This window comes from Nematolebias whitei, chromosome 17, assembly GCF_014905685.2.
Source record: "Nematolebias whitei isolate Nwh7 chromosome 17, NemWhi1, whole genome shotgun sequence".
In the NCBI taxonomy this organism is placed as follows: domain Eukaryota; kingdom Metazoa; phylum Chordata; class Actinopteri; order Cyprinodontiformes; family Rivulidae; genus Nematolebias; species Nematolebias whitei.
Genome location: NC_056514.1, coordinates 8,376,592 through 8,402,876, shown reverse-complemented (window position 1 = coordinate 8,402,876; position 26,285 = coordinate 8,376,592). Strand labels below are relative to the sequence as shown.

At 41.5% G+C, this 26,285-nt stretch overlaps 1 protein-coding gene across 1 annotated transcript in view; it reads right to left on the bottom strand.

Annotated features, from left to right (window-relative positions):
* ryr2a (ryanodine receptor 2a (cardiac)) overlaps window positions 1–26,285 on the bottom strand; it is a 554,599-nt gene that overhangs the window by 375,492 nt on the left and 152,822 nt on the right. The window contains 11 exon segments of the mRNA XM_037691577.1: window positions 2,537–2,668; window positions 3,345–3,431; window positions 3,548–3,707; window positions 6,852–7,012; window positions 10,655–10,766; window positions 10,923–11,068; window positions 13,573–13,722; window positions 14,280–14,488; window positions 21,200–21,374; window positions 21,555–21,659; window positions 26,109–26,212. Of these exon segments, the coding sequence (XP_037547505.1) occupies window positions 2,537–2,668; window positions 3,345–3,431; window positions 3,548–3,707; window positions 6,852–7,012; window positions 10,655–10,766; window positions 10,923–11,068; window positions 13,573–13,722; window positions 14,280–14,488; window positions 21,200–21,374; window positions 21,555–21,659; window positions 26,109–26,212 (1,541 nt within the window).

The following is a 26,285-nucleotide window of genomic DNA, read 5'->3' as shown; positions in this document are numbered from 1 at the left end:
TGTCACATTGATCCTGCAGTTTCAAATCATTTTAATGAGACAGAGACCAAGAGAGAGCAAGCTAAAGGGTGAATTCCTAAAAACATTCCATCCATCTATCCATCCATCTTCACCTGCCTTTTGTACTGAGTGTTACAGAACTACAAGCTAAAACTGTATCCATGTAAAAACTTTCAATAGACAAATTCTATGATTTCTCACCTACATCAGGTTTCAGCAAAGAACAACCTATTTTTAAAGTTGCATTATGTTCATAAATTAAATAAATATCAAACATTAACATTATGAGTTAAAAATAACTTTAAAAGTCTAAATCATTTAAACATTTTCTCCCTTGTTTTTGAACCCCTCAGCTCAGACAGAGCTGTAAATCAGATACTTTATACAAGATATGTAGAAACAGATCCTGTCTAAGTCTGAATGCTAGGAAATGCCTTGTATCTGTGACTTTCCTTCCCTCCATTGACTATGGTGATGTAATTTACATGAACACTCCTACAAGAACCCTGCAGATGTTGGACGCTGTCTATCACGGTGCATTAAGATTCATAACTGGCTGTAACTATCGTACCCATCACTGCACCCAGTATTCACTGGTTAACTGGACATCATTAACTTCACGCAGACTCCCTCACTGGTACATTTTCATTTTTATATCACTTCTTGGTCTGTTGCCTTCATACATCTCCTCCTACATGTCACTGCGTGAGTGTAGCTACAGCGTGCGCTCTCAGGACATTATTACCTGCAGTGTTCCCTCAGTGAGAACTGAACTAGGCAAAAGGGCCTTCTCCTACTCCGCTCCTGTTTCCTGGAATATTTTGCAAAAAGATCTGAAGCTCTCGAACTTGACCTCTCTAAGTGTCTTCAAACATCTGCTAAGTTCCTGGGAAAAACCACTGCAGACATGTTCCTGTTTTTAGTATTTTATATTGCTTTATAATGTAGCTATTTTTGTTTCGTTTTTTTAAATTCCATTTTCTTTCATTTGTTTTTATCAATTTTATATGCATCCTTTTATGAGTACTGTTCACTGTTGTCATCATTCCTTGTTAAAACCATGTCTTTTTTGTAAGTGAGTCTTCGAGGCTCAGTGGGGTTAACCTGTATAAATAAAGGTTGAATGAATGTCTAGAGGAATTGCGACCCGTCCAGGGTGTACCCCGCCCCTCGCACAGTGATTGCTGGACATGGGCATCAGCGACCCCCGTGACCCAAAATGGAATAAACGGGTAAAGAAAATGGATGGATGGATGAATGTCTAGAGGATTAAAGGTCTTTTCACTGAATATCACAACAATGAGCTGCAGATGTTAGCGTTAGCCTTCGTTAGCCAGCTGTGTCCGTTCATGCTACAATACATTATCATATGATATATTTTCACCAATGTAGTTTACAACTTCTGGAAACTTCTACAATCACACAATCAATCGGTAGGACACTATATAAAGGAAGAAAGTTTACATTTGACATTGCAAACAGAACTAAAACACATTAGAGCCACTGAATGAGTGAAAAACTCAAACCCAACCATATACAGTTGATCAGTTAGTGGGTAATATCTGTAGCAATCAAAGCTAAACAATTGTGGAAAAACCCTAAAAATATTTGAGTGACACATCACACATTGAAAAGTCCCAACTTTCTGAATACCCTCTGAAAGCTGTTTCTACAGTAAAGTATGTAAAAACAGTAATGAGCTGGAGATTTCACCAAAATTATGTTGATCTTAATTAGTTTTTAACTGGTTTTATTTTAAGCAAAATTTGTCTAAGTAGTAAAACTAACTACCAAGGTGTCAGTACACTACTCCTGAGCAAGGTCCATGAATTCAAGCTATATTTACAAGGTGCGTGTCATTTTTGAATTAGTTAAATTCATTCAGTTTATTTCAAATCAGCTCAGTTTAATTATGTTAAACTCGGTCTGATTATTTTTAATTTTTTATTCATTTGACTCATTTTAATTTACTTTGATTTAGTTCAAATTAATTTGAGAATAGCTACAATTATTTCATTTTATTTACATAGATTCAACTGAATTCACTTCTTTTTTTTAACAAATATGACTGACAATGTGACAGCTTGTTAGTTGGAGAGGACTTTTGTCTGGATGGTTCAGCCCATGTACCTGTTTGAAGACTGTGGCTCCACAAATCTAGCATGGCAGTTCTGGAAGTTACTGGTATTCCTTTCCATGTCTTGTTTATGTTGATGGTCTCTAAACTAAACAGGAAAGGAAGCTGGAACTGTGGGGGGGTCAGTTTTAATGCTAATAGGATTAACTGTTGGCAGTTCATTTCCATCTGAACTATTGACAGTTCAAAACAATTTGTTTGCATTTTTAGGAACTATTTCTTTGACCCCCAATCAGCTTGAAGGTGAATAAACTCATCATCCCAACAGAGGTATCTTTGTGGAACAATACCAACCCCTCTGATGTTTTTAATACACACAATAGATATAGAGAGGGATAGGCTCAGAGAAAGTAAGCTCAGACAATAGTACATAAAACATAAAATCATCCAAGTTCCTACCTTAAGGAAGTGGTTGGGGACACGACTCCATAAGACAGGTGTTAGAAACTGGACATGAAGCCGTGGAGGGCACTGAGGAACTGAGTTTTTTCTCTCACTCTTGAACAGACCAGCTGAAAGAGGCATCACATTCTAGCAGAAAACACAGACAATGTTGGACATTGTTGTTAGAACATGACACAAGACCAAATAAGTTGGATAATGAGCATATATTCCTAATTAGGAGTTAAATAATGGGTGTTTTCTTGATTTCCCTTCATTGATTAGTGCTTTACCTTGTCACTATAACTCTGTAGCGTCATTAAATTCATTTCAGTTTATTTACAAAGTGCCAGTTCACAATGAAAGTTATATCAGGTCACTTGAACACTTTGTTGTAACTCCTCAAAACAGAACACAAGCCTTAATCTCTGTATGAATGAAACAGATTTGTTCTAATGGAAAAGAATAGATGAAATCAATTTTCTTTACCCGGCCCTTCTTTCCAGGTCACAGGGAGTGCACAGCTTTCATATTGAATGTTGGTATAGAGACAAAATCCAAAAAGTGAGTGTGCACAAAAATATTCGGTCCTGACTGGAAGATTTTTAAAAATTAAACCTTGATATTAAAACGTGCAGAATTTTCTGTGAAAACTTAAATTTTTTTCATCCAAATAACCACCCATGGATTTAAATAAATATATAAAAAACATGAGGGTATTGTAGTTGTTACTTCTGTTACTGTAATGGGCAACATTCCTCTTTCAATTATATATTACTGCTATTTGGTAACGTTGTGTGCACACACGAGTGTGTTCACTTCTTACCTTAATACAACCAAGTTCAAATTGGAAGACATGAGGACTGGTGGCCTTGGCAAATACTGCTGGGAAAAGCTTAGTGCTTGGTTCCACCTGTTAAAAGGAAAGATAGGTTAGTAAACAGCTGAAGAAGAATTAAATATACACTCACTGACAAAACCAAGTTAGGGACCATGACAGAGGGAAAGGATTTGGATACAAATATTTACCTGGTAATAAGTGCTGAGTTCTTTTCCATTGGCGGTGAAGGTCAGGAGACCATTTGTTGCATCTACCAGACAGCCAATTTCCAAGCCGTTGTTGTTCCTGCCCTGAGCAGGATTGCTGCTCTCTCCAGCCCATACCATGTAACAGTTACTGCGCTTTATACTGTAAGACAACAAGGCATGATTTGTACAGTCACAGTAAGGCAGACAAATTATTTGTGTTGTTTAATAAGGGAAATTCTAAACACAAGACTCAATATTACAAAAGATAAAACAATAGATTGTTGGTAACAAAACATTTAATTAGGAAAACATCCTTTCATTCATCCATTGTGGTCCACTTATTGGAAGTCGAGTCACGTAAGGAACAGGTTCAGATTCAGGTCTTGTCAATTGGGTCATAAAGACGACCTCATGGGCATACATATGGTGAGAGTTGGACTGTTGGTGAACCTTTCATTAAAAAGCATATGCTTTTGGCTCAGCTCTTTCTTCACCATGACAGACCAGTGCAACACCTTGATTGCTGCAGAAGAACCTCCACTATGTTGATCCTGATCTCACACTGCCCTACTATTACTCAAAAACAAGATTCCCAAAACTTGTCACAATTTGGAGTGTGACAAAGACCCAGAAGGCAGACTGTCATGATGAGCACTAGAAGTACTTAAACTGAAGAAAAAACATACAGACTGGTGTGCAAATCTAGATAGATGGCCTGGGAACCATCCAGACCAGCATGAGATAAGCCAAGGAGACTTTAGGTGCAAAGATCCTGAAGGTCACTGGCACAATGAATTTGAAAGATTAAGGAATTCAGAATCTGATGCTGAGGACCCTGATGTCTCTGGAGCTGGGGAGCCATGATGGTGTGCTGGAGGTGAAGGAAACCCTGCAGCTGCACTGGCGGCGCTCTGCAGACAGCATCGGTAATGCTGGAGGCACTGGAAACTCTGGAGATCATGCAGACAGTGAAGACTCTGGAAGTTCTGCCAATTCCATATTGTAACCTGGGCTCTTTCAAAAATCTCTGCCATCCCTGGTGAGTCTTACAGACAGGGACACCGATCACAGGAAGCAGAATATTTGTTCCAGGTGTCAGAAGAGGTTGCCACCAAATCATGAAAAGTATTCCCCATTAAACTCAACACACTCTTCCTCTGAAAGATTGGCAGGGCAACACCTGTCTGCTGGGTCTTGGAGGGAGTCTGGCATTCTGTCCCAGTTTGGATTGTGATATAGACCCAGGAACCAGATTAATGAAAGAAGCTCAAAGAAAACTTTTTTTCCTATTTTTTTATTTAATTTATTTTTTACAAAACTAAGAAAACTAAAAGCTGACGTGGCAGCAAATCCTAAATGATCAAACACAGGAAGACATAATATAAAATTAGAGAGCCATCTATCCATCCATTCATCCCTTATCTTCGACTTATTCTGAAGTCAGGTCGCGGGGGCAGCAGCTTGAGCAGAGAGGTGCAGACATCTCTTTCCACAGCCACCTCTTCCAGCTCCTCTAGTAGGATTCCAAGGAGTTCCCAGGCCAACAGAGACATAGTCTCTCCAGTGTGCACTGGGTCTTCCCTGGGGTCTCCTCCCTGTCGGACATGCCCAAAGCACCTCTCTAGGGAGGCGCCCAGGAAACATCCTTACCAGATGCCCAAACCACCTCAACTGGCTCCTCCCAATGTGGAGGAGCAGCAGTTCTACTCGGAGACTCTCCCGGATATTTGAACTTCCCATGCTATTGTTAAGAGAGAGTACAGCTACCCTGTGGAGGAAACTCATTTCAACCGCCTGTATCCACGATCTCATTCTTTTGGTCACTACTCAGAGTTTATGGCCATAGGTGAGGGTGAGAATGCAGACTGAATGGTAAACAGAAAGCTTCACCTTACAGCTCAGCTCCCTCTTCACCACAATGAACTGACCACAGAGTCCACAATACTGCAGACGCTGCACCAATCTGTCTGTCAATCTCACGCTCCATTCTTCCCTCACTTGTGAACAAAATCCCAAGATACTTGAACTTCTCCACTTGAGGCAGAACCTCACCCTTAACCTGAAGAGCGCAATCCACCCTTTTCTGACTGAGGACCATGGCCTCTGATTTAGAGGGGCTGATTCTCATCCCATACGCTTTACACTCAGCTGTGAACCACTCCAGTGAGAGTTGAAGATCGCAGCATGATGATGCCAACAGGACCACATTATCCACAAACAGCAGAGATGGAATCTTGAGGCCACCAAACTGGACTCCCTCCGCTACCTGGTTGTACGGAGAAATTCTGTCCATAACGGTTCTGAACAAAATCGGTGACAACAGGCAGCACTGGCTGAGACCATCTCCCACTCTGAAGGGGTCCAACTTACTGCCAGCAATGCAAACCAAACTCTCGCACTGCTTGTATAGGGCCCGAACAGCCCATAGCAACGGGCCCCCAATCCCATACTCACGGAGCATCCCCCCACAGTGTACCTTGAAGAACACGGTTGAAAGCCTTCTCCAAGTACACAAAACACCTGTAGGCTGGATGGCAAACTCCCATGACCCCTCGAGAACCCTAGCGAGGGTAAAGAGCTGATCCAGTGTTCCACGGCCAGGACAGAAACGGCATTGTTCCTCCTGGATCTGATGTTCAACCAACAATTGGACTCACTTCTCCAGTATCCCTGAATAGACCATACCAGGGAGGCTAAGGAGAGTGGTGCCCCTATAATTGGAGTACACTCTCCAGGTCCCACTTTTTGAAGAGGGGAACTTCCAAAAACCATCAAAAACTAGATAGCATCTGAGATAACAGAAATATCACAACCAGGAGAAAACGGAAGGCAAAGGCCCAGACTGCCATGGCATGGAAGCAGGGGAGTATTAGACCTGAGCTGAAGAATAAAAGGAGAAGCACCTGAACTGATGATAAACAGGAGCAAGTAAGAGGTGACAAGACAGGAGCTGAAGAAAAGAGAATTGACTGAGGTGTGGCAAAAAACCCAGGGAGGAAGATAACACAAGAAACAAAAACCACAAAATATTACCAAAAGTAAACAAAAAAAAAAAAAGAGTAAAAATAAAGAAAAAAAATAGCATTCCATTCATGAGAATCCCCAAAATATATTTAAAATGGAAGTCTCTTTAAAAAATTAAAACTTTATAAATGCACAACCATTATCTAAAAGCTTTTTTTGTTGTTGCAATATGTTTTTTTTTACTTTATGGTTTACAGCAAAGTCCTTGGTGAGAGACATGTCCAGAGAATAACACATGAATAAATGTACAACAGGACATACTTTTGTCTACTTGACTAACCTCTCATGAACTTTTCCCTTCTCATCTCCAAGGGTAACAGTGACACTTCTGACTTTTTGCAGCTCAAAGCTGGGGTCATACTGATGGAAGTCAGAGGTTACCCAACCCACCCAGACATTGGTGGGCTCCTGACCCGGGAAGATGCGCACTGAGTAATAGTACTGTACAGAAAAGGGCACACATTAAGTTTCAACACAGTGTCCATCTTCTCAGTAACAAGCTTTGAGGACCGCACAAAATAATATCAAATTGTAAACGACTTATCTTCATGATAATAATGAATATTTAATTGAATATCAGAATTAATGACAAAGAAACATTTTCTAACAAGTTTTAAATTCTACTGTTAATAATTCATCATCTAAAACATATTTAAGTTGTTTACCCTTTAGTCCCCCACCCTTCACAATGGATGACAACCTCACTACACATGAAAGAACAGGATAGGTTTGCAATGGATTTGGGCTTACACAAAACTTTTCCCCAAGGTGCTGCACAGACAACTCCTTCAACCCTTCTCTTTCAACTGAGGATCTGGGTGAATATATCCATCCATCCATCCATTATCTTTGACCCGCTTCTTCCTTTTCGGGTCACTGGGGTCACTGGTGCTCATAACCAGCAATCACTGTGTGAGAGGCGAGGGACACCCTTGACAGATCGTAAGTCCATCACAGGACGAGAGAGACAAACAACCGTTCACTCTCTCACTCACACCTAAGGCCAATTTAGAGTTACCAATCAGCCTAACATGCAGGTTTTTGGTCTGTGGGAAGAAACCGGAGAACCCGGAGAAAACCCATGCATGCACGGAGAGAACATGCAGACTCCACCTAGAAAGGCCCCCAGTCGAGATTCGATCCGGCAACCTTTCTGTATTTCTTCTTTCAGCTCCATGTATTTCTCCAGCTTCTCACGCTCCCTTTTCCTGATGTTATGGTCACTTAGAATTGCTACATCTATCACCACTGTGTTCATCTCTAGGTTGCCGACCACCAAAATGTCTGGATGGTTAGCCATCACCTGTTTGTCAGTTTAGATCTGAAAGTCCCACAGTATCTTAACCTTGTCATTCTCCACCACACTTTTTGGGATCTCCCACTTTGACTGTGGGATCTTCTGTCTATACTTAGACCAGATGTTCCTATATATTATTCCAGCCACTTGGTTATGGCGTTTCATGTATGCTTTTCCTGCCTGAATTTTACATCCTGCTATTATATGTTGGACTGTCTCAAGATCATCTTTGGACAGCCTGCATCTTGGGTCTTATCTGGTAAGGTAGACTCCAGCCTCTAGTGTTCTTTGTTCTGAGGGCCAATTCTTCTGCTGTCAAGGTTAGTGCATCTATGCTGTCTTTCCGTCCAACCCTCTCTAGCCACCGGTAAGATTTGCTAATAATTACCCATCCATCCATCCATTCATCCATTATCTTTACCCGCTTCTTCCTTTTCGGGTTGCAGGGGTCACTGGTGCCCATATCCAGCAGTCATTGTGCGAGAGGCAGGGGACACCCTGGACAGGTTCCAAGTTCATCACAGGGCCACATAGAGACAAACGCGACAAACAACCATTCACTCTTTCACTCACACCTAGGGACAATTTAGAGTTACTAATTAGCCTAACATGCATGTTTTTGGTCTGTGGGAGGAAACCAGAGTACCAGGAGGAAACCTACACATGCACAGAGAGAACATGCAGACTCCACCCAGAAAGGCCTCTGACCGGGATTTGAACCGGGGCAACCTGCTCGCTGAGAGGCAGCAGCTCTACCATCTGTACCACTGTGCTGCTGCTAAAAACCACCTCCTCAATTTGCCAATGGTGCATGCTGTGCAGGGGTCTCTAGAGCCCTTTCGCCCATATGTTTCTCCAGTATTGCTCAGTCTCATCTCTAGATGAATCTACCCTTAGGTTATTCACCTGTCATTGAGCGTACACTCTGGTTGGTGTGGTTGAGAATACCCTGTTATTCCCCACAAACTTGCCTGTGTACTACTGTCTAATCTTTTAGGTCATCCTACGTTCCTCCCACTTTTGGAAATAGGTGTTTACTACAGCTGTTTCCATCTCTTGGCAAAATCCACCATCAGCTGTCCTTCCTGGTTTATTCCCTTGACACCAAGTGTACCCATCACTTCCTCATCTCCTCTGTTTCCTTCACCAACATGTCCATTCAGGTCTGCTCTGATCACCTCCCTTTCCTCCCTGGGAATACTCTATCACTTTATCTCAAGTTTTCCAAACTTTATCTTTCTCCTCTACCTCACATCCAACCTGTGGAGCATAGCCACTGACCGCATTCAACATCAGACATTCTACTTCTACCTTCAGACACATCACCCTATCTGATACTCTTTTCACCTCTACTAAATTCCTTGAAAACTCCTTCAGGACAACCCCTACTCCATTTCCCTTTCTATCCACACTATGGTAAAACGGCTTAAACCCTACCCCAGTGCTGTGAGCCTCGCTGCCCTTCCATTTGGTTGCTCATACATATGCCTTCCTTCTCTGCATGATGTCAGCCAGCTCTTTTGCCTGTCACTGTCCCTTTGTGAATAATTTATACCCTCCTACATTCTTGACTTTCCTCTTCTCCCTCTGTCTCCTGGCACCTTTCCCTTCTTGTTGTCTTTAAATAACTAGCTCAATTTCTGCCAGCAACTTGTTCATCAACAGCACAGGTGACGGTCGTTTTTACTCCAGGCCTTGACCAATCCAGTATGGTGTTGCTTAGATTAACTCACGTCAGTTTTGGCAAAAGTGTTTTACACTGGATGCCCTTCCTGACACAACCGTCACCATTTACATGGGCTTGGGACCGGCACAAGAGATACACTGGCTGTCTCCTTTTTTCTTTTTCTTTTTTTTCCCCTTGTCCTGTCCGGCATTGTGACACTTAGAATTATTGTCTGAGTGTCAAAGTGATGCCCAACAGATTTACTTTCACAAGCAGAGCATTATGGCTGGCCTTAATGCTCCACTGGCTGTATCCTAAGATCTGAGAGAGTAGTTCCAGAATGGGGCTTGGAGTCTGATGTATAGGTGGAAGTGTTAGTATTGTTAAGGGAATGTGCTATTGGCATATAGAGTATGATGACAGAGCAGGGAAGAATTTGTGGGATGCAGAAAATAGATTAACTTCTTGTGTTAATACTAAGAGCATAACAGTGACATAATTGCCTCCATACTGAAGGAGATTCAGTTCCATGTTCTAATTAGTTATGTAAGCCTTGAAGAGCATAGCCTGACTGTCATCCACTCAGGGTTCCCAGCATTTCCGGAAAACCAAATTCACTGTTTTCCCCAAGTAAATCCTGCAATACCAGGAGATTTTTCAGTCACACAAAATGCTCAGAACTAGAGTAGCATATGGTAATCATTCCAATTAATTATTTTGTTTATCAGATAGTAAAAAGCCACCGTAACCAATTAGTCAGGATACATGTATTATGTACACTGTAGAAGAATAACATGGACTCAATACTATAATACTGGCATTAATACATGTACATGTCAAAATCTCAGAAAGATTATTTTTAAATCAGCAGATCAGTGGTCAAATTCCCTCAGGTGTCCAGATTTTTAATGTTTTTGTTAAAGTCCTTGAGTTTTCCATGACTGGAAAATGTAAAAGTCATGTTCCAGGTTTTCCCAGATTTCTAGAGTCACTGGGAACCCTGTCAATGTGAAGATGGTCCTATCATGTGCATCTCTAATTTTAGTTACCGGTACTTAATGGATATTGAGTGCACTTGTATCATGCAGAAGTTTGTCTATATGAATAAGTATTGCCTTACAGTGGAGGTTTGCATGAAAAAGCTGTAACTATCTCTGTCTTCAGCCACGTCTTCTGACAGATGAGCAGTCGAAGGACAGCTGTTGTCTGACTTGTTTTTCTTCAGACTGAAACTGATAACAGATCACACAGTTGGTTTATGTTTGAAAACAAACTTAAAATTACAAACTAAAAATCAGACAGAAACGACAGAATTTGGTGACTATTATAGTTTATCAATATTGGTGCAAAATTAGGAATAAGACAAGCATGTTGAAATTATATAGTACCGTTGTTTAAGCTTGGATGGTTTCTCTTGATTAAAATCTTTGTGATTGTTAAACTCATCCCTATCAGGTGCATTAGGACCATTGGGGCCATGAGGCGACTTCATCAGGACTTCAAAGTCTGACACAGATTCAAAGTCCTCCAGCTCCTACGGAAAAAAGAAGACTGAAGAACTTGTCACAAACAATTTTACTACAACAATAAGACCATAATGCATCCCAGAGTTTGATTACTGAGGTTGGAACAAGAGGGTGATGCTGACAGCCAGAACCAGCTATTCACAGACAAAAGGAAGACCATCAGCATAAGAATGGATCGTTAGAGCCTTAACAATTGGTCATTAGTGCCCTGATGGCTGCTTGCACTAATGGCTGATGGACATTTGTCATATAAAAGACTCAGAGGTCCTGATGGCTGATGTTCTTCTACGTGTTTTCTAGTCCTTAAGGCTGGTAGTCTGTTTTTTGATTTTGTTTGTTGAGTCTTGGTTGTCTTGCTCTCAATTAAGCTCCTTGTAGGTACAAGGTGGAGGAGGGTAGAAGGGGCCGTTTACACGGCGCGTATTTTGAGTGCATCCGCAGCTTTCTCTCTGCGGTTCTGCTGATCATTTACACGACACCAGTGGCCCCCCTCTTTGAATACGGAGGTTTCGGAACCCACCTTCCAGAGTGGAGGTTTTTCGCTGACCGCCCACTGATAATGTAAACATCGCCCGCTGAGGCTTTGTGTAAAACCACATACGCACACGTGGACAGACGCTATCATCATCTCTATCAACATGGTGGCGGACAGTGCTTTCAGAACTATGACTGATGGAATATATTTTTAATCTCGTAGTTAATCTACATCAGATTCTAGCTGCTGTGACCAACATCTGTGTTGAAAAAGACACCAGTCTGATCCAGTTCTAATATCGCTGTTTATAGAATGAGGAACGCGCACACGTCGCGCTGCACTATAACATACTAAATGTGCTAAATAATAAGTTTAATAATAATAAACAGTATTTATTTTTAGTTTGATATATATATATATATATATATATATATATATATATATATATATATATAATGAAGCTATCTGGACATTATATAATTCAAATTATGTGATTACAATGATGCTAAACATATTGCGTGTTATTAAAGTTGAAAATGAAGACATCAGGTTTAATTTTTATTTTATTTATTTATTCAACACCACAAACAGTATGTCACACAAACACTGATAATTAAATTGAACACATAAAAAACACGTTAACTGTAAACTGCATTAATGAACTGGACTCTGTTTTCATCCTGGACTCTGGTCCCATGTTGTCCATCTGGCTCGTTCAGGCTGTCACTCCTTTGATTAATGCAGCTTAAAACATTCAATAGATTGAATAAAAGAACTGAGGGGAATTTTAAATAAATAGTTCGTCCAACATCTCTCTCTTCGACGTCTTCCTGCACTGCACCTGGGCCGAGCCTCGTTCTGGTCCGCCTGGTGGGAGACAGCTTCTTCTTCTTTCAGGAAAAAATTAAAACTCAGTTGGTTGCCGAAGTAAACACAAACTAACATTATTAAGAACGTTGATTTACCTGCTGTAAAACAGCTATTGATTATCACAGAGTGAAGTCCGACATCGTCGACTCTGTTCTGGTCCACTCAGCGACCGGTGTGGAGCTGTTAGACGAATCGGTCCCGCTTGGCATCAAATCTGTCGACTCTTATCTACAATCCAGCCAAAATCTAGCTTTAACTTGTTGTTAAGTTGTTGCTAGCTGAGCTATTAGCCCAAAGGAAAGGAGCGTGTCAAGGCAGCACGCATGCGCATTAGGTAAAGGTACAAAATTCACAGCACCATCTAATGACCCGGCATGGTAACTACAGCGGATTCGGGAGGGTGGGGGGGGGGGGGATTCCTTCGGATGCATGTAAACACAAAATCCAACCATGTCAACGTGGATCTTTTCCTGAAATTAACATACAAAAAAACCTACGTTTTCCCCCATCGTGTCCATGTAAATAGGGCCGAAGTTTCCTTGGAGTTAAAATGAATTTAACTAACAGTAAGCTTTTATTTTGTGTGATTTGGTCATGGTGATTATACAGATGGTACTTTTGTGCAATTCAATTCAATCCGGTTCATTTATATAGTGCCAAGTCATTCAAATACATTATAAAAGCCAATTAGTAAAAGTTATCTACTGTATCTAAGGAAACAGTAAGAAGCTGATCCATGTTATGCTAAACGGTGTGAAGGGGTGTTTGTTTTTTTTTTTTCCCTTGGATTAATTTATTAATTTGTTTGTGGACTATCAAGTTGGGCTTTGGTCTTGAAATGTGTGTGTGTGAGGGGGTGGGGGGGGAGGCTTACGGATGTGCTTTGTAGTATTTTGTTTATCCTCTCCCTCTCTTTGCTGGATGCAGTCAAGAGTTCTGTTAAGAGTGGCTCCTGTAATCACTTGTGCCCTACTAAAATAAAGAAGACTGGGTAGTCAGTGCACTTGCTGGCTGAGCTGGGAGATGGTTGATGGTTTGTTCACTGTCAGCCTGGTTGTTCTGTTTTTACTTTAACAAACTGTGAATCTGGAGTTGGCAGCAGCACTTGGTCAGTGGAACATATTGACTCAAATACATTGAGCACAAGCTTTATTTTGTTTCTGTTACCTTCTGAGGCGAGGATCGGGATTCGGCACACTCTATGGGCATACTCAGCCTGTAGAAGGAGATGTCAGTGTAACTGTTCTGGGAGCTAAATGACCTCTGGGTGACCTTCAGACAAGGAACAGTCGAATCATGTCCATCAATTCCAGTCACCTGTAAAGAAAAGTTTGGCAAGCTTTATGTTGAAAACAGCTTACGAATTATATAAGCTTTGAGCAGTTTGAAGAAAATAAATATGGCGCTAATAACGAAGGTCATCATGTTGGTAAATGAACTGTACTTACAGTATATAGCTCCTTTCTATCTTATCAAGATACTCAAAGCTCTTTACAACACAGTCTGTGTCCTCATTTGCCTATTCATACAGCACTCTACTACATCTCTACAAAGATTAATCAGAAATTTATCACATTCATACACATTCATAGTTCATAGGACACACATCGGAGGCAATGAGGGGTTCAGTTTCTTGCCCAGGGACACTTCAGCATGTGACTGCTGGTAGAATCGAACACCCAACTCTTGCATTGGAGGACGACTGCTCTAACCACTCAGCTGCAGGATGATGATGAGAACATCAGACAGCATGACAGGTGGCAGACTAAAATATGACTAAGTTGTCAAACGTGGTCATTCTATCCAAACTCTTCAGTAACATCAGTCATAGAGATGAGCACCATAATAGGAGTGTTGGTGGTGACTTGTCGCACCGTTATGTGTTGGTGGTTGGAGGGCACAGCTACAAACTGAGGCAACCTCTTGCTGAGCCACATGGTTACATCCCGGTTCATGTTGACAGCAAATGGTTCGTAGCCTTCCTGCAGACCACAGATGGTGAAGTACTTCAAGGTGCTGACGTCCTTGCCAAAATTCATTCTCCCCACCTGACACACTCCCAGACTGCATACAGGAATAAAACCTGAACATAAAAAGAAAACATTAAAATTACAAGGGTTGTGTTCATTATCAATTCTGAGAAAGTTGGATCATTATGTACATCTGAAATAAATGATTTGCAAAACTCATTTTATTTACAAAAGAGCACAGTAAACATATGACACGTCTGAACTAAGAAATTGTCTCTTTTTTAAATAAGGATTTGAATTTTTTGGCTGCAGTACATCTAAAAATAAAGTTTAGACATGGAAAACAAAAGGCTGTAAAAGTGGTGCAGATAATAAATAGCTAAAGGGGCATTTTGCTGCAAATTATTTGGCACCAGGTTAGTAAAAGGACTGGGTATCAAAATACCATTTTAGAGGCTGAGTCTCTCAGAAGGTAGCCAGAAGTTTACCAGTCTATGAAAAACTGTCCGGATTCAGAGTTCTAGTCTCCCCCTTCCTTATCATGTGTTGCAGACTTTGTCCACCAGAGAGCTGCCAATTGCATAAAAACAAGCGCACTGCATAGGGCACATAACTTGACTATACCATAATACAGTACTTTGACTGTATTTTTGCCTTTGATGGTAAAAGACATCCCTCTAAATCTAGAAAATCTTCATTCAGCTCAATGAAGGACTCAAAATGTGTTTATTTATTAATCTTCTTTAACCAGTCAAGTACTGCTGAGATCATGGATCTTTTATTCAAACAGAGGCCTGGGCCTGAAGGTAGCCTAAACATCCATGATTTTGGACTATGGGATAAAAATTAAGTACCAAAAGAAAACTCAAGCAAACAGAACATTCAAACGTCTCACATAAAAAACACAGACCCAACAAAGTTTTGAACTCAGGACTTTCTTGCTGTGAGGCAAACATGCTAACCACTAATCCACTGGACTGCCACAATAACAACTTCCACTCAGTTCCTGTCAAGTTATTAGTTTTTTTCCTGGATGACTGCCTAAACTCGATAAGTCTTCAACTGAGGATGCTGGCCAAATTTGTTTATTCATCCTTTTGTTTTATTTATCAGGTGGATTTTTGTTGTTATAGATTGTGTAACAGGGTCGAGATGAAACTGAACAAGTTGAAGTCATTGAAGAGAAAACTAAATTAGTATATCACACCAAATGAACTAGTCAGGTTACCTAATATAATATTAATCTCAAAAACCCTGATGGCTGTTTGCTATTCACAGAGGGCTGAGTGACACTAGCAATAACAGCACTGTAAGAGGGGGACAGTTGGACACGTAGGCCTCCAGCCCTGTTTAATGATGGACGGTTTCTCTTCATAAAGATGGCCTCCTTTACTCCTCTTTCATATCATTCCTCTCTATCAAGGATGTGAACATCTTCAACCTGAAAGAGTGACCGCTGGCCTGGAGATGAGTGTAAACCATAGTCCTGGCCTGATGATGTTGCTCTTCTTTACTGAAGAAGTTGAACTTTGAACTTTGAGGGCGGCTGTGGCTGAGTGGTTAGAGCAGTCGTCCTCCAATGCGAGAGTTGTGGGTTCAAATCCACCAGCAGTCACATGTTGAAGTGTCCCTAGGCAAGACACTGAACCCCTCAAAGCCTCTGATGTGTGTCCCATCAGTGTATGAATGTGATCTAAAGCACTGATTAGTCTCTTTAGAATGATTTGTTCAATTAGCTTTGTAGAGATCTAGTAGAGTGCTGTATGAATGGGTAAATGAGGACACAGACTGTAGTGTAAAGTGCTTTGAGTATCTTGAAATAAGATAGAAAGGTGCTATATAAGTACAGTCCATTTACTGGTCCATCCTTTTGGCCAGTGGCTGTTTAGTTTCCCTGATGTGTGTACAGTGTAAAGGCTCCAGTATACTGCCGCGTATGTCTGTTCACGCGTACGTACGCGTGTACGGGACGCAGAGGGTTCAGACATGATACTCCAGCGTACACCCCGAGTAGCTGCAGAGCAGCTTCACAGACAAGGGGCGTTTACCTTAGGGACAAATTGAGGTTGCCGATTGGTCATTTGCTGACACGCCTACTGGATTGATTGACAGATCGGAAATAAGAAAAAAAAGTGAGCGCTGGCAGCCTCCGCCGCAGCGGTGTTCTGTGTTTATATGTTGTTAATAAAAAGATCTAAAAAATTTAAAAAAAACAGGGAGAGCTAGCTCTGCAGCCCACACATCAGACCAACACACCAGGAAATCTCCAGACCCTCTCACAGCCACGCTGGACCTGAGTTTAATTCGCTCGTGACAAATTCCTTCATTTCTCACCATTTCAGTCATGGCATCAACGGAGGAGGAAGAGATCACTGCCTCTTGGCAAAAAAACAAAAGAAAAGGCCAGATCAGAGATGAAGAAGGGGAATTTAACACATTGGTGTCGCATACAAAACAGTCCCTCGCTGGGCAGTTTATTGTGCGACACCGCGTACGCGTATGCGGTCGTAAAAATTTGAGCTTTGCACGGACATGCCCTGGGGGGTACGCACGTACCTCTGCGTACGTACGTGCGTACCTCTGCGTATGGATGTACGCGGCAGTATACTGGGGGCTTAAAGAGTGATGTGACATTAAAAAAAGAGACCAATGTTTCATCAGTCTCCAGGATGATGTTCCTCACCTTATCCACAAAGTCTATGGTGTTTTGTATGTGATGTTCTGAACTGCCAACTAAAGGGATGAGTGCAGATGCCAGATATTTGGAAACATTGCAAAAATGCTAGCAAAAATATATTGCAATTGGTGTACAGGTCACTGGTTGAAAATGTTATGTCCTTTAATATTGTCTCGTGGCATGGGAACGTCCTAGCCAGAGACAGGAACAAGATGTCTCGGGTGGTCAAACTGGGTAGTAAAATCATTGGTCATCAACAAATGTAACATACAGACCTGTACAGTTAGGCTCTAGAAAAAAAGTCAATACGGGTTTACATTGACCCAATTCATCCACTGCAACCATTATTCAAGTTGGTACCATCTGGCAGAAGACTGCTGGTTCCTCTGGTAAAGAAAAATGGGTACAAAAAGTCATTTGTTCCCTCTGCTGTGAGTGTCCTTAGCATCCTATTTATACACAGCCTCACATGACAAACCATTGTCTGCTAAGATGTATTGTTTTTAATGTATCAGATTTTAGAATTGGTTTTATTGGATTAGCAAAGGGGCAGCATGGTGGCACAACTGGTAGAGCTGCTGCCTCTCAGCGAGCAGGTCCTTGGTTCAAACCCCGGTCCAGGGGCCTTTCTGGGTGGAGTTTGCATGTTCTCTCCATGCATGCATGGGTTTTCTCCGGGTACTCCGGTTTCCTCCCACAGACCAAAAACATGCATGTTAGGCTGATTGGTAACTCTAAATTGTCCCTAGGTGTGAGTGAGAGAGTGAATGGTTGATTGTCTCGTGTGTCTCTATGTGGCCCTGCAATGGACTTGCGACCCATCCAGGGTGCCCCTCGCACAGTGATTGCTGGACATGGGCGACCCCTGTGACCCAAAATGGACTAAGCGGGTAAAGATAATGGATGGATTAGCAAAGGCTTTGAAAGTTTTTATGTCATTTTTAATTTGTGTTGTTTTGTATGCATGAGCCAAATGTAAAAGATAAATCTCCGTCATGAGATGTTATGGACAATCCATTTAAAGTGATTGATTGATTGATTGATTGATTGATTGATTGATTGATTGATTGATTGATTGATTGATTGGAAGTGGCAGAGTTAATCATGCTAACAATTGGTCTTAAAGGTGCACCTTGTTTGTGGATTTTAGGTAAACCATACAGACTAGGTGTGGCCTCCCCTGGGTACAGTCTGTGGTACAGAATACGTTCAATAGCCTTGTCCTGCTCCAAAATTTTCAGGCAATCTATCAACTTCTTCTTGTAGCCACTTCCTGGATCTCTTTTCCTGCAGCTCACAAGTTGTTGTCACCAGCAAACTGGTTGATCCACTATGAGAAGGTGTTGCTTATAAAACTGAGTTTGTTTGCAGTTTTTTGTCTTTTGGATACAAGACAAAACATTCCAACAAAGAAGAATCCGTCCAGAGGACGTGACTCAATTTTGTTAGATTTATCTACCTGGATTGCTGAGCAGGCAGCACGGTGGCACAGTTGTTAGAGCTGCCACCTCTCAACGAGCAGGTTGCCCCTGTTGAAATCCCGGCCGGGGGCCTTTCTGAGTGGAGTTTGCATGTTCTCTCTATGAATGTGTGGGTTTTCTCCAGGTACTCCAGTTTCCTCCCACAGACCAAAAACATGCATGTTAGACTGATTGGTAACTCTAAATTGTCCCTAGGTGTGAGTGAGAGAGTGAATGGTTGTTTGTCTTGTTTGTCTCTCTGTGTCCCTGTGATGGACTGGAGACCTGTCCAGGGTGTCCCCTGCCCCTCGCACAGTGATTGCTAGACATGGGTATCTGTGACCCCTGTGACCCGAAAAAGAAGAAGTGGGTAAAGATAATGGATGGATTGTTGAGTATGCATAAGGACTAAATAAATTGCCTGCATGTCATGAGCTCAAGCCACCACACCTACTCAGACATACCACAAACACTGCCATCTAATATTTTAAAAAATATTACTTTGAAAATTAAGACAACCACTTCTGACTTAACTGTCCTTATCACAAACCTTGTAAAAAAAAGTAGTTCCTCTCCACTTCACAACAAAATCTTTAAGCTGATCTGAGGTTTAGAGTGAGTTTTTGGTATTAACAACACAGAACCCTGCTGTAAATTGGGGCCCGAGATGGGGTAGAGGCAGGGCGGCCTACTTGGGACCAGAAAGTTGTGGCTCGACTCTCCACCGTGCCCACATGCCTTGATGTCCCTGAGCAGGACACCCAATCCCCAGTTGCTCCATAGGTGCTCACATACCTGCCCACTGCTCCACCTGGGTGTGTCTCAGGTGTGATGGGTTAAATGCAGAGAACTAATTTCATCATTGTATGGGAACATACAATGATGACAACACTTAGCACTTATATAGATGACTCCAACATGACAACAAACTGGAACAATTTTAAAATCCATCCATCCATCCATTATCTTTACCCGCTTATTCCATTTTGGGTCACGGGGGTCGCTGGTGCCCATGTCCAGCAATCACTGTGCGAGGGGCGGGGTACACCCTGGACAGGTCGCAAGTCCATCACAGGGCCACATAGAGACAAACGAGACAAACAACCATTCACTCTCTCATTCACACCTAGGGACAATTTAGAGTTACCAATCAGCCTAACATGCATGTTTTTGGTCTCTGGGAGGAAACCGGAGCACCCAGAGAAAACCCATGCATGCACGGAGAGAACATGCAAACTCCACCCAGAAAGGCCCCTGGACCGGGGTTTGAACCAGGGACCTGCTCGCTGAGAGGTGGCAGCTCTACCAGTTGCCCAACCGTGCTGCCCAATTTTAAAATCATATTCATCAACAAAAGATTTGCTAAGACTTTTATTATGCCATTGTCTACAGTTTTCCAAGAATCAAGGTTTTTTAATTAATCTTGGTCTAACTCCTCCCAAGTTTAGTTTGCAAAAGGAAAACCGTCCAGGAGCTGGTGTCCTAGACAACAAAGCCCCTCAGAATAAAGGGAGTACATAATTCCCTCTTATATGTTGTGGTGACAAGCTTTAATTAAAAAAATAAAATTTGCCTGTAAAAGGGAAACTTGAACACCCCCCTGAAGCCAGGCCAGGCAGCGAGTTTGCCAGCAAGTACCTCATAGGAAGGAGAAGGAGCAATTTTGTCCACCACCAGGTGCAATGGTGGCGCCAGGAGGTGGCCAATGGTGACCTTCGCCACTCAGTATTAATCTTTGGCCACCCCAGTCATTTGAGGAAACTATACTTTTAAGTAATATAAAAACTAGAAAGCATAGTTTCCTCAAATGATTGGGGTGGCCAGTTTACATATATGGCAGTGGCCATCTTAGATTTTGACATGGCAACCCAAGTTTCAATAGTGACCTTTCTTACGCCTAGCTGCAGTCACATACACATATAAAAGGCAGTACCTCACTTAATTTTCAAGTTATCCAAATCTTTTGAGATGGACTACTGCAATAAAATTAAAAACTACATTTAAAGAGATCTACAATTTCTAAGTTTCAACATTTGCTATGTTCACTATGTTCCACTGTGAATCCAATAGTTTATGAGATTTGCAAATCATTGCATTTAGTTTGTATTTACATTTTACACAACATTCCAATGTTTTGGGGACTGGGGTTATATGTCTTTGTTATACTACAATTTCACCATGTCTTTGTTGTAAATGTTAACATCTGTTGGGTTTTCCATTAAACTAAAGGTTTGTAGATACACTGATAGGCCATAATGTCACAGTGTACAACCCTAACAACTAACTATTTATTAGAAATGTACTTTTTATTACACAAGTACAAAAGAGAATTGAGACAACAGCAATCACATCTGACACCTCATGGCACTTAACTGAAATGCACTGTGCACTGCACTTTGTCACCTGGAACTGAGCCATACCTTAAATTTTAGATGTTTATGTGTATTTATCCACACTCACTGATACCATCACTCATTGATACCATCATTTGTGTTTATCCACCCTCACTGTTCCACATACAGACAAGTAAATATGCATTCAATTTGCATGAAGCTGGCATGTCCAAGATGGCAGTGAATATAATTAATCAGGATGAGTTAGCAGGCTACCAACAAATGGGACCAAATGGATGTCATGTGGGATTTTTGCAGGTTAAGTGTGTATGTAATTCAGGAAACAGTTGTTACCCTCTCCAATTTCAAAGTCTTTGAAAGCCAGTTCAGACCCAGAGTCATCCAGCAGCACTTCTCCATTGAGTGTGAACATCATTGTGTGTTCATTTAGATCCACCATGCAGCCCACCACATCCCCTGTTTGCCAGGCACGCCCAAAATGCTCATAACCTTGATGCCAGAGCTGGACCTGAAACATAAACACATAGAGGAGCTTGCAAGGATCCTAAGTGGTGTTAAAGAAACCCTGATGGTTGGTCTCTGCCCACAATTGTAAAGCATGCTGATTCTCTTGTCAAACAATTTCATTTCCACACTTTCGCCTTTGGCAGAAAAAGATAATTATTGTGATGTGACTACAGACATACACCTTGAAGCCATCAAACACAAAGGCTTGGTCATCAGATCCCAGCTCCTGGTCTGGAAGACATTCTGGTCTTGCCCAACCCACCCTCATTTCTCCAGCTGTTAACACCTGGAAGTAGAAGAGTTCAGTATTTGAGTTACAGATGCAACAGTAGGTCAAATGTTTTCTTTAATGCACAGTCAGATATACTAGGGGTATAGCAGTAGTAAGCATGGTTAACTATCAAAAATGACATTTTACCACATGTTTAATACAACAGAAAGTGAGAAATATGACATAATGCTACAAAGCACAAGTGACTTAATCCATGATTTCAAAACCCATCATTGCTATTTAAAGGCTGCAGTGATGTCATACAGTACAGTTCAAAAAACGTTCAATACAAAAACAACTGGACTTTATTTGTAAGAGAAGACGTTTCGCTCCTCATCCGAGGAGCTTTCTCAGTTCAAAGAGCAGTGAGTGAGGGGTTCAGGTTATAAGGCTGAGTGAGATAAGATACACACACATAAGTAGATTTGACTATTCACACCTCAACACCTTAACAGTAGGGGTTTCTTAAGGTCTTTGTTCCTCTAATTCACAGATGAGGCCCCTCTGTTCCCATCAAGTGTGAAAAATGGCTGGGAATCTGTCTTAAAGTTGCATTTTATGTTTTTGAAAGTTGAAATCTGAGGTCTCCTCCTCTGTTAAGAGATGGGTTTTCTCTTTTAACATAAATTGCTTCCTTCACCCCCCTCTCAAACCATCTGTGTTCTCGGGCCAAAATGTGCACATTTTGGTCCTCAAAAGAGTGTCCCTTATCTGTGAGGTGGAGGTGAACAGCTGAATCTTGTCCTGTGGAGCTGGCTCTCCTGTGTTGAGCCATGCGTCTGTGAAGAGGCTGTTTAGTTTCTCCAATGTAGAGGTCTGGACAGTCCTCGCTGCACTAGACCGCATACACTACACCACTCTGTTTGTGTATGGGTGTTTTGTCCTTAGGGTGGATCAGCCTCTGTCTGAGAGTCCTGCTGGGTTTGAAATGTACTGGGATGTTGTGTTTGTTGAAAATCCTTCTGAATTTCTCTGATACTCCATCAACATAAGGGATGACAATGTTTTTACGTCTGATGTTCTCCTTTTTCTGTTTATTGGTGTGTTTAGTAGATTTCCTCGCTGACTTGACAAAAGCCCAGTTAGGATATCCACATGTTTGGAGAGCTTCTTGGATGTGTTTCTTTTCGTTTTCCTTCCCTTCTGTCTTCGTGGGGACGCGTTCGGCCCGATGATGTAAAGTTCTGATGACAGAGAGTTTGTGTTCCAGTGGATGGTGGGAGTCAAACAGAAGATACTGGTCTGTGTGGGTTGGTTTTCTGTAAACTTCAGGCCAGTGCAGCGAGGACTGTCCAGACCTCTACATTGGAGAAACTAAACAGCCTCTTCACAGACGCATGGCTCAACACAGGAGAGCCAGCTCCACAGGACAAGACTCAGCTGTTCACCTCCACCTCACAGATAAGGGACACTCTTTTGAGGACCAAAATGTGCACATTTTGGACCGAGAACACAGATGGTTTGAGAGGGGGGTGAAGGAAGCAATTAATGTAAAGAGAGAAAAACTGTCATGTTTGGACCCCTGCCACACATTTATCATGTTCTGCTCCTCTGATCAGCTTTTGGGTTTATGCTCTACTCTGGCCAGTTCCCCCTGTCAATCAACCCTGTGCAGCCTGCCTGCCTGATCCTCCCTGATCACAGTAATCAGTGCTTATGCTCTACACCTGGTGCCAGCCCTTATAAGCTCAACTCTTGCCACAGTAAGGTGCCCCTGGCTAATCCCTGAAAGTAAAGTGGACAAAAAATTACTAGAATGGAAAAAAGAATGGAAAGGTAATGAAATAGGGGTGAAATCTAGCAGATATATTAAAGAAAATTATTCCAATTACTTAGAAATCTATACAGATGGATCAAAAAACGATCAGGGAAGGGTGGGAATAGGAGTCTTCATACCAGAATTTGAAGTTAGTATTATCAAAAGAATTACAGATCACCTTTCAGTGTTCACGGCTGAGATGGTGGCAGTTATTTTTAGTTTGGAATGGATTGAGGAGGTTAGACCAGATAGAGTGGCAATATTCACAGATTCAAAAGCGGTAATAGAAAGTATAAAGTCAAACGGAAACAATAGGAAAGATCTCATTTTAGAAATTCAACATGCATTATTTAGGTTGCACAGAGGAGGAATAGATGTGCATTTTTGTTGGGTGCCAGCACATGAAGGGGTGGAAGGGAATGAAAGGGCAGATGATCTTGCCAAGGCAGCGTTGAAAAGAGAAATAACAGCTAATATTCCATTAGGGAAAGGAGAGGGTAAATCAATTATTAAAAGACAAGAACTAAATAAATGGCAAAAGAGATGGAATGAGGACAAGAAAGGAAGAAAATTATTCAGGATTCAAAAATCAGTTAAAATAACAACGTGTAGAGAAAGAAGTAGAAGAGAGGAGGTGATACTTATGAGACTGAGGGTGGGGCACACATTCCTTAATGACACAATGTTCATATTGGGGAAAAGGAATAACAATAGATGCGAGGAATGTGGGGAAACAGAAAGTGTGGAACATGTATTGATGGATTGCATTAAATATACGGAAGAAAGGGAGAGACTGAAAAGAAAAGTCAAAGAGACAGGGAGAGCTTGGAGTTTAGGAGGAATTTTAGGAAATGAAGGGGAGAAGGATAAGATAAAAGATGTAAGAAAAGCATTGGTTACATATTTGAAAAACATTAACATAAAAAAAAGAATTTAGGGACAGAGGTCATGTGTTGCACACTCTAGCTCAGTAGGTGGCGGTATGCACCTGAAAGCTGTTTGCAATCCGCCAATAAATTAAAAGAAGAAGAAGAAGAACAGTAAGGTGCCAGATTATTGAAAGCCTCACAGCAAGTAAATTATCCAGCAGTCATCGTCCATAGTTTCTTTGTTCTTGACCACAGCTTTGATCTCGACTCCTCGCCTTGTCTTGCCCTTGTCTGGATACCACGCCTGCAGTTTACACGGTACGACCTTGCTCCCCTTTTTGACAACGACCACAGATTCTCCTTTTTGGATCTTTTTGCCTGCTCACACTGGTCCTGGATCTCGACCCCTGCTACGTCCCTGGATTGTTTACTGCCTCAGCCCAACTCCTGCCCCAGAAGGTTAGTGACGTGCACACCTCCTCTCTCAGCCCTCAGAATCTCTTTGCAGTCACTAACCTGTCTGTCTTTATAGATTGGACCAGAACCGAGGCCCGAATCCACCAGACGCCGCCTTTGGAAAAATAAACATTTTTAAATATTTTTCTGAGTCAGGTTTTGTGCTGAACCATACAGACCCATTACAAAAACCATCTCTTAACAGAGGAGGGGGGCCTCAGATTTCCACTTTCAAAAACATATAATGCAACTTTAAGACTGATTCCCAGCCAGTTTCACACCTGATGGGAACAGAGTGGCCTCATCTGTGAATAAGAGTAACAAAGACCTTAAGAAACCCCTACTGTTAAGGTGTTGAAGTGGGAATTGTCAAATCTACATGTGTGTGTGTTTGTCTTATCTCACTCAGCCTTATAACCTGAACCCCTCACTCACTGCTCTTTGAATTGAGAAAGCTCCTCGGATGAGGAGCGAAACTTCTGTTAAATGTAAAGTCCAGTTGTTTTTGTATTGAACGCTTTTTGAATTTATCATGTCCTGGATGACTGAGAATCTTCACCAGCACGTACAGTACAGTAAAATAAGTATAAATACAGTTATGACTTGCTTCCCAAAAACATACGAGTCGGTTGTAATGATCATCTTGAGCTGGCACTAAATTGCACACAGTATTAAATGTACATTCAGGGACTTTCTTTAGTTTCTGTGAGTGCCATTAAAATTGGTCAAGTGGTTCATTAGATATTTTGCTAACAGACAGATGATGTCGACATTAAATAGTCATTAATTATCTCATTTTAAATAAAACGTGCTTAATGTAAACATAACTGGTGTCCACATGAACACAGACAAGCGTAGTCTACGTCTAGGGTTCCACCATTGAGTGGCGGTGGATAAATATTGCCTGTGACCCTGAAACCCATGGTAGATTTTATCTCACCCTTTTGCACCTGAAGTTGAATAGCTCTCATCTGAACTGACATACTGGGCAACAAAAAACAGTCGAGTTGTGCATTACATTGTGTTGGTTCATCAGATCAAATCCAAGTAAAATACTTTGTTTATAGTTCTAATGTGACAAAAATAAGAAGTTCAATGGACATAAATTGTTTTTAAAAGCAAATATATTTACACTTTTATAAGTTTGTCTCAGATAATCAGAGGCAAATTGTTTAGCAAGTATCGGTGAATAGTTTTGTTTGACGCTTCATATGTTGTTAAAAACTTACTGATAACCTCATCTGTGAATTCTTTGAGGTTTCCCACTGTCAATCAGCATGGTTAACATTGGTGTGAGGTTATTTCTAGCTCTTAGTTCTGACTTCTGAGACATGTAGAGCACAGAATAGTACTATCACAAGCGTTTCAGTTTTGTTTTACCTCAAGCTCAAAGTACCATTTCCCAGCATTTACAGAGTAGGTCTTCTCTGCTCGGAAAATACGGAATCTCTCATCAGACATGTTACTGTGATCAGACTGAGATGCTGTGAAGGAACAAAGAAGGAAGTGAAGATGAGGTGAGGAAGAAAATAATTCAGAACTACAATCTACTTTATG